Source organism: Condylura cristata, unplaced genomic scaffold, assembly GCF_000260355.1.
Source record: "Condylura cristata isolate star-nosed mole 26May11 unplaced genomic scaffold, ConCri1.0 scaffold00002, whole genome shotgun sequence".
Classification (NCBI taxonomy): domain Eukaryota; kingdom Metazoa; phylum Chordata; class Mammalia; order Eulipotyphla; family Talpidae; genus Condylura; species Condylura cristata.
Genome location: NW_004567103.1, coordinates 43,608,518 through 43,617,538, shown reverse-complemented (window position 1 = coordinate 43,617,538; position 9,021 = coordinate 43,608,518). Strand labels below are relative to the sequence as shown.

The window sequence follows — 9,021 nt, the reverse complement described above, 5'->3', positions numbered from 1 at the left end:
TGGTTAAGGTCGAGCCTTCTGCAGAGGCTGGCAGCGGTGCGTTTACTCCCGGGCTTTGGGACTGAGCGCGGGAGGCCGAGACGGTGCCTGGCGGGTTTGGGGGTTGCGGGCGGTCATGTGGAGGTGAGGGTGCGGTGGAGTTTCCGGAGGAATGAGGGCGCCGGGGCGTCTGTTCCAGGGAGCTTTGTTTCTTGTCGATAATAAAGGCAGATCAAAGGGCCTGGCCGCTCAGGTCCCGCTCGCCGCGCGGTTCCCTCCGCAGCCCAGTGATCAAGGCCTCTGCGCTCTGCCGTTGCCCCGCGGGTCAGCAGACGTCCATCACCGCGGCTCCGGGGAACGGCGGGCGGCGGCCGGGGCTCCAGCGTCCAGCCGCGAGAGCAGAGCGCGCGGGACTGAACCCGGAGACAGCGGAGCCCCAGACCCTGGCCCAAACCCGCAGGAAAACAGATCCCAGCCCTCCCTCTGCGCTAGCGCACCCGGGGGAACCGCGACTCGACCGGGTGGTTGGTTGTAAATTGTGTAGAGCGTGCTTGGGAGGGCAGAGCCCAGCAACCCAAGACCAGTTGCGTCTCCACATGAGGTGGGGCCGCTGCCCCCTCACCTCGAGGCTCTGGAGACTTGGGCAAAAGGCAGGGGGCCGGGATCAAGGATCTGCGGCCTGGAGGCCCGTGCTGGGCTCGGGGGCCGAGGCCTGGAGTCTGGGGTACAGACTCGGGCACCGAGTCCCACTCAGGCAGGCATGAGGGGAAACACGATTTCGTTTCAGCGGGTTTCTTCCTGCGCTTCCTGTTCTGCAGCTTCCTGCGCAGCGAGGGAACGAAGACCAAATTTTCCTCGGCCCTGAGCCCACTGGCCAGCCCCAACCTACACCCTCCCCCGGCGATTTCCTTTTCTGACTACTTTTTCCCCCTTGGAATGAATTTAATCCTACCCGATGGAGAAAAAGAAAAAAAGAAATGAGATTTTCCCCTCCCAAGGTGGGAAAGCAACGTTACTTTGAAGAGATTAGATTGCGCACCTGAGCGGCGTGTCTGGACATTCCATCAAATCATTATAAGTCGTGTAAGACTGAATTTCTTTTTATTCAGATGGAAACTTTATTTATTTTAACTCTAATCTTATTTGCATCTATTATCTGTATTCACGAAGGCTCTCTCCCACTACAAAAATGCAGATGAAGTAAATCTCACATAAATCCCGCCCATTTGTGTAATTGGTATACTAAGTGTTTATTTTAAGTGAGAATAATTTAGCTACAAATTTTCTTAAGGAATAACATTCTTAACACATTAAAAAAAACTGAAAACTCTGATTTGCTTTTATGTTTGACAGTCGCTCTTGATTCCCATAAGAGGAATTTGGTGAGTGCGGCTCGCTGGCGCCATCTAGAGCACCAGGCTGGGAAAGCCGCGCTGTCCGCCCTGCTCCGCACCAATAGCGCGGGGAGACCCGCCTTTGCCGCGAGCTACAACCACCAGGCGAATCAAGGGAAAGAAAAAGCGAGTTTTTATGTTGCCAGGGGTACGAGTCCCGTTATTGGGGGACACTACTTATCAGTGGCTAGCTCTCGGGGAAGGGAGTCGTTTTTGGAAAGGTCTAAATGAGAATCCATCCAAAACAAAACAACGCCCTACTTGACCCTAGTCTTAGAATTGTCGCGTTTATCATCTCTTTTAAGGCGACTTCAGGTTCTTCCAACTCCGAGTTGAGCACGTTGGGCGCTGTCAGCAGCGATGTGGGTCGCGGGATCCGGATCCCGCAATGGGCGCAGCCCCCGCGCCTCTTAGCATAAAGACTCCCGAACCCCGAGTCCGGGTCGGCGAGGCCCGATTGGACTACCCTGGACCGATCAGAACCAAACTGGTTAAAACATGCACAATGACTGTCCTGCGTCCCCAGGCCCCCTTTTGAAGATGGGGAGAGCGAGGCGCCCGCAGCTGTAGCCAGCCGGGACGCGGGGATGGTCGAAGATGCCTCTGGCCTTCCGCACTCCTCCAGGCGACCGTCCTGCCCACTCGGGTCCGGGAGCGTTGCTGGGAGTCTGGGGCTGGAGGGGCGCGCAGGAGCCTCGGAACCTCTCGCCCAGCTCTCCGAAAGAGTCCTCGCTCTTTCCCGGCTCAAACCTACCCCCTTTGTCACCACCTTTCCCCTTTTGAAACCCCAATTTAAAATCGGATAACAGTTGGGGGCGTTGACCAATTTTCTCTCCTCTCGGAGCTTCGCCCTCCCCCCGCCGCCCCTTTCCCTCCTCTTCCTAGTCCACTACCTCCCACCTCCCACCTCAGTCCTCAGACGTCGTGCAGTGTCTTCTTCCCCTCCTTTCTTGCACCACCACCCCCCGCGCGTTTATTGTATTTCAGTCTTAAAAGCTGACACCTCCGAATCCCGTGCGCGTGGCAGCCGAGGCACGGTGGCCCGCAGCACCTAGAACCGGCCGAGGCGCCCCGGCTCCCGGCTTCCCAGGCTTGGAGCCGGGGAGGTGCCGTGCATTTCCCGGAACTCGCAGCCACCTTTGCAGCGGGTAACTCGGCTGGGTTTGTATTTGCTGTTTTAATACAAACCCCGCCACACTGCCTATTTCAAAGATGTGCTAATTACTACTTGGATAGCAGGGCGCAAAGTCCTTGTCCATTTCCCAGTACAAAGTAGGTTGCTAGAAAATTTGAAATTGCCTTTCAGCCTAAAGCTGCCTTACCTGAATGTCATAATTACAGTAATTATGTACATCCAAATTACATGCTAATTAAATTAGAATCAAATCGTTCTAAATCGAAATCAAATGAGGTAGTGAAGAATTAATCAATGACAACATAAATAGAGAGCTTCCTTCAGAGATATTTATTGTAACGATCCAAGGAGGAATTTGATCTGAAAAAGTCACCTGTTTATTTACTTTCAAATTAGTAATCAGTTATTATCCCTTCTCCATAATTTTAACCGTTCAGTGTTATTCTCCCCCCCCCCTTCCTAGACTCTGGAGTTCATAGAAATATGTATGAGGTAAATATATACAGACAAGCCTACCCTATATGTTATTGATATAAATATAGAGCGTGTTTGCAACTCCAGTTAAGAGGGTATGTTTCTGAATGTCCGTGGGGACACGTTCCTCCAGGGCCTGTTCTCAGTGACCCAGGAAAGACAATCACTTAAGTTTCTGGATTTTTCCAAGAAGACCCTTCCACTCTCTTCTTTTGGAAATTCACACTAGGAATTTTGCAGACATATAACCATTTCTGGGAGACTAATTTTTTTAAAAAGGCAAAGTGAGAGGGTGTATCTCCCAGTCCTTTCTCTGCTTGCAGAAATCTCTTCATTTTTACCCCAAGAGCGAGAGATAATCAGCTCCCTAAAGCTCCCTTCTTCACCTGTGGAGTCCGAGCCACGAGAAAATTTGTTCTTTCCTAACTGCTGACGAAAAGTCCGCCCTCCAACCTTCGCGGGCAAAACGATGCGAAGGCCAGCGAGCTTAGGCGGTTACTGGCAGGCAAGGAGAGCGACTGTCCGGGCGCCAGGTTCCCAGGGTGCAGCTACCGCGGCCGGCAGAGCGGTCCGGGAATTCCTTCTGGGTGGGGTAAGGCCACCTGCGTGGAGCTTAAGGGGGATGGTACTTGACCTTTCTCGTACGTTGTGTGGGTGGGGAGCCCAGCAGTCCGAGATGGGCTGGAGGCGCATCTTATGAGGGTGACGTGCCCCCTAATTCTCCACCTTTCCTTTGGCTGGAGGTGTATTCAGAAGGTTGCCACATGTGTCTAAATGAAAAGCACCGGACTACACAGGGTGATGTCGCCTCTAGGGAGGAGAAGCGGCAACCCAACTCCCGGGCCCCATCACCCTCCTCCAGTCCCGCTGTCTACTTCACCTGCGGGTCTGGCTTCCTTTGAGTTTAGGGCTAGGTCTCCTCTGGTGAACACCCAGCCCTGCACCTCCACTTTTGTCCACCTCCTTGGGAAGGCAGAACCCAAGGGGTGGGGTTTTCCGTGGGCAAAAGGCAACCGTCGGACAGTTTGGGCCAGTGTACGTTTCTATTATGAGTGCGACTCACATTCTACCCCACACCTTACTTTATTACTGCTGCTACATTCAAGTGTGGTGTGAGGGGAGGAGAAAGGCGGAAGGTGATCAGTATCTGCTTCCTTTTCTGTCAGCAAGAACCGGATTTTAGGAACCTCAAACCGAGAGCTCTCAGCTGCCATCTCGTTTCCCAAACCCTAGAATTCCCTTGTTCTTATTAGTTCCTCACAACTTTTTAACAAGAATTTCTCCGTTTTGACCCCAAGTTCTGCAGTTATTGCATGTTTTTATCTTTTCAAGAAGTGGTAACTACCAAGGTTTTCTGAAAAGGAAATATTCAGATTTCTTGATATCCTTCAGCTGCTGAGGCTAAAACGCAGCTCTCTCCCAGATCCGAAGCACAGCGCATGAAGGAAGCTGCGTCACTGACAGGCCTCCATCATCGTCTTGGCCAGGGGTCATCAGGTAAGGAGGACAGTGAAGTGGCACAGGTGGACTCTAAAATCTTGGATCTTCAATGCTGAAACATATTAAGTGTTCCATAATAAAAGTGGGAAATGGGGAGTTCCCAGCAGTGTGGACTGATTTGATTAGTTATTGAGGAGGGATCTCAGGGAAAAGCAACAAGAAAGCTCTCTCCAAGCCTTTCAGATAGAAAGCGTTCTTCAGATTAAAACTATGTGTTTCAAAACAAGATGTCTATTCAAGTCGCAAGTAAGCAGACCTGCTTTATTTTGGCATACATATTAACTGAAATTGTGACTAACTTACAACTAGACATTCAGATAAACAAATCCTAACCTAGTAACTGATCTTTCCTGGCCATTTTTAAATAGACAGCACCTCCTACAGGAATTAATTTGCTAGTGTTAAATTATATTAAATGTTAAGACAAGGAAAAAATGGGGTGGAAATGTCTCTCACTGTAGTTTCGGGTCCATGAATAACTAATGTCACTTGGTATACTCAGACTTCTTTCACAGAATTCCTCTATGAAGACTTGCAACACTGACAAATATCAAACTTTTCCTATTTAAAAAAAAAAACTATTACTTTGAGCACTTTTTTTCTGGACCCTTGAATCATAGATTCATTAAATTTGGAGGGTTCTTCTTTGGTTTTTAACAGAGGAATTTCCAAACATACTAGACATACTTTCTCTTCGATGTCTACCTTTCATTTCACAAGCAAAAGTAGAATATCACTTTCAACTCCTTTGATTCATGTCAGGAAAGTATGCAGAGCAAGGTGAACCTTCCTGAAGCTTGTCATGTCATAACTGCATATGAAAAGCCTGCCTTCCTTGAACTTGCAAAATTGGAGTACTAGTGCTTTTGGTGGTCTAGCATCCTTAAGTGTCCAAAGCTGGAAGCAAAATGGCCAATCGACATCTTCCATGGAATTTTTCTTATCAGGTGGATGGGTAAGAAGAGCAACACTATTGGTATTGGAAAACAAGTTTTCCCAATCTTTTTTTTAAAGATTTATTTATTCATACAGAACTGGGGTACAGGTCAGAGATGCGGTGGGTGAGAGGATTCACCAGAGACAGAGTGGGGAGCAGAACAGGCAGATCGAGGAAGTACACTGCTGAAGGGAGCAGCGGGCAGGTCAGGAGAGGTCTGCCGTGCCATGTGGATCTCCTCTGGGACAGGCGGGGATCGAACTCATATGGAAGTGTTTTAAGCTTCTCAGTGCTGTGCTTTAACCCACTGCGCCACCAGGGAGGGCCAGTTTTCCCAATCTTAACAATGAAGGATAAACCAGAGATTACAGTTCTTATGGCCACTTATCTTATAAAGTTAAGTGTACCACTTTTCGACATTTCTCATCATGAACACACTGCTTCATAAATCCTTTACAGCAGCAATAAGTATTGCATAGGTTTTGCCATTATAAAAATTATAAAGTCTAAAAAGGCATAAGAGAAAATAATCAGTGCAACACTGATGAACTCAAGGTGTAAATTAGCAGTCTATCAATTTCAAATGCATGCTTTTTTTTAAATGAAAGGATCTTTGAGGTGCACTGCAACTTATTTAAGAATACTGCAGGCCCTCCCTGATGGTGCAGAGGGTTAAAGCACAGCACTAAGAAGCTTAAGCCACTTCTGCTTGAGTTCGATTCTCCCCAGAGGAGATCCACATGGCCTGGCAGACCTCTCCTGACCCGCCCGCTGCTCCCCTCAGCAGTGTACTTCCTCGATCAATCTGCCTATTCGGTTCCCCACTGTGTCTCTGGTGAAGCCTCTCACCCTCCGCATCTCTGGCCTGTACCCAGTTCTGTATGAATAAATAAATCTAAAAAAAAAAAAATACTGCAAAGAAATTCAAGTTGTTCCTCTTCCTCCCCACTTTTATTAAAAATCTATATAATCAAAGGGTTGTTTAGCCTTAGCTTCTTCTAAATCAGAGGACATTAGTGTATGTAAGTATGTATGAGTCAAAGACATATCAGACCGCATGATATGGTTTTACTTCATTACTCTTTCAAATGTACCTTCTTACTGAATTTTGAGAAATGATTGCTATGTCTCAACCCATCTAATTAATATTTGTATATTACATAGTACATATTTTTTAAAATGTGCAATGCTGGTAACATACTTGACCTTTTTTTTTCAAATTGCATTTTACTTGTAATTTCTACTCAATAATTTTTTCTATAGTTTACCATAGCCTTTGAAATACAAGATTAACTTTGTAACTAAACTTGAATATGAAATACAAGATTAACTTTGTAACTAAACTTGAATATGCCCATGAAATATATCCTGATAGTTTTCAATGGTTCACCTGTGACATCATTTAAGTACTGGATCTTTAGGAGTAAAATCTTTGTTGTATACCATTAGCAGAAAGGCCATCTGTGGCAGGCATTATAATGACACCTCAAAGATGTACATGTCTTAATCTTTGGAATCTGTGAATACTGTATTACATGGCAAGGGGAAATTTAGATTGCAGATAAAGGAAGATTACCAACAAGTTGAATTTGAAATACGGAAATGATCCTGGATTCTCCAGGTGGGTCTCATATAATCACTGGGGCCCTTAAAAAGGGAAGCGGGGTACAGAATGCCAAAGTGTCAGGGTGACTAGGTGTGAGAAGGCTTGAATAACCTTTAACACCTTTGAAGATCAAAAAAAGGGCCTGGAGCCAAGGAATGTAGGCATGCTTGAGAAGCTGGAAAAGGCAAACACATTTCCCCCTATAGTTTATAGAAGGAACCAATCTTGTAACACTGATTTTAGCTGAAATGAAGCCCATTTCAGACTTCTAATCTCCAGAATTGTATAATACATGTGATGAGGCTTGAAGTAATATTTTTAAAGTAATTTATCAGCATAGAAAATTTAATAGATCACCCAAAAGTAAATAGGTTACCCTGTAGAACAGAAGGGAGTTTAAAAGTCTTAACGATATATTGATCATGCTGTTACTTTAATTCATACTAGTGAGTTTCAAAGTGATTACCCTTGACTTCATGCCTAACCTTAAAATACATCTTGAATTAAAATCATAAAAATTAAGTAATATTCAAAGTACTGTTAATTCTTTAATGATGTTTCAGAACAAAGAAAATATCAAGAGCCATACAGGTTTTTTATTTAGTATAGGTATAGATAGGAAACATTTACAGACAGAAAATATTTTATAACCCAAAACAGATTTCTTACAAATATTTGCAAAGGTTATTCTTATAGTACTGGTATAGTTTTATATAGTTTATGGAGATGAAAAAATTAAAGCATGGTTTTTATTTTAGAAAGACAATAATACATAATTTAGCCCTTGCTAAAGGTATTCAATAAGAAGAAAGTAGAGATCTTTTTATTCCCAGGCAATTGTCCATATGGTCTCTCTTGATTCTCACTCTATTTGTGCTTCATTCTTTGTGTGTTACTAGTATGCTTATCTCCTGAGTTCTCTGTGCATATTTTCTCCTCTATATCTATCTGTGCCATGGCTTCTGGTGTCTTTTCGTCTATTTTGTTCTTCACTAGGACTTCGCTGTAGCCTCTTTCTTATTTCTCTTTGCTTGTAACTACTATGACTTCTGCTTCGGCTTCTCCTCCGCCTCTCATCTCTGCTTTGGCTCCTGCTGCTCTTCTCATTTCGTTCAGATCCTCTCTTTTCTGGGCTATGGTAATGGCTTCTGGCCTTTCTATCAGAATCAGAATGGTTCCATTTGCTCGTTTCCCCAGAACTCTCTTGTTTTATAAACCTAGACTTTTCCTTGTTACTGTGCCTGCCTGGAAGTTCTTCATAAAGTTTTTTCTTCTTAGACTTGTCCTTTTCAGAATCACTGTTGTCATCCCTTGAACATTTATTTTTCCTTCTTTTCTTCTTTTGTATTTTTCTTTCTTTGTTGTCACTCTCACTGCTGCTTTCTGAAGTCTCACTGGATGAAGAAGAGGAGGAGGAGGAGGAAGAAGAAGAGGAGGAGGAAGAAGACGAGGAAGAGGATTTGCTTTTATGTTTTTTGTGTTTACTTCTGTTTTTCTGAAGCTTTTTCTTTTTTCTATCTTTTTTCTTTTTCTTTTTTTTCTTCTCAAGTCGATCCAATTTCCTGTTATTTGGAAAAATCAGTAATAGATTATATAAAAATAGTCCTTCCACCAAGAAGCGTTAAATTTTGAATAAATAATATTTTCAAAGAATAGCTTTTAAAAGTGATATTCAAATATAAATATATTATTTACTTTATTAAATGATAGATAATTTTCTTCCCCTTACATTTTTTTTTTTAAAGATTTATTTATTTGTGCATACAGAACTGGGATACAGGTCAGAGACTCAGGAGTGGTGAAAGAGAGACAGAGTGGGGAGCAGAACAGGCAGATCGATGAAGTATACTGCTGATGGGAGCAGCGGGCAGGTTAGGAGAGGTCTGCCACACCATGTGGTCACCTCCGGGTCAGGCGGGAATCGAACTCAGCTTCTGAGTGCAGTGCTTTAACCCACTGCGCCACCAGGGAGGGCCTTCTTCCCCTTACATTTTTT

The 9,021-nt window shown here is 44.8% G+C and overlaps 1 protein-coding gene across 1 annotated transcript in view; it reads right to left on the bottom strand.

Annotated features, from left to right (window-relative positions):
* Positions 1–7,601: 7,601 nt before the first annotated feature.
* The window catches only part of CIR1 (corepressor interacting with RBPJ, 1), a 30,349-nt gene continuing 28,929 nt past the window's right edge, over positions 7,602–9,021 (bottom strand). Inside the window, exon 10 of the mRNA XM_004674519.2 lies at positions 7,602–8,587. Coding sequence (XP_004674576.1) covers positions 7,930–8,587 — 658 coding nt within the window. The 3' untranslated portion in view covers positions 7,602–7,929. The remainder of the gene's footprint in view (positions 8,588–9,021) is intronic.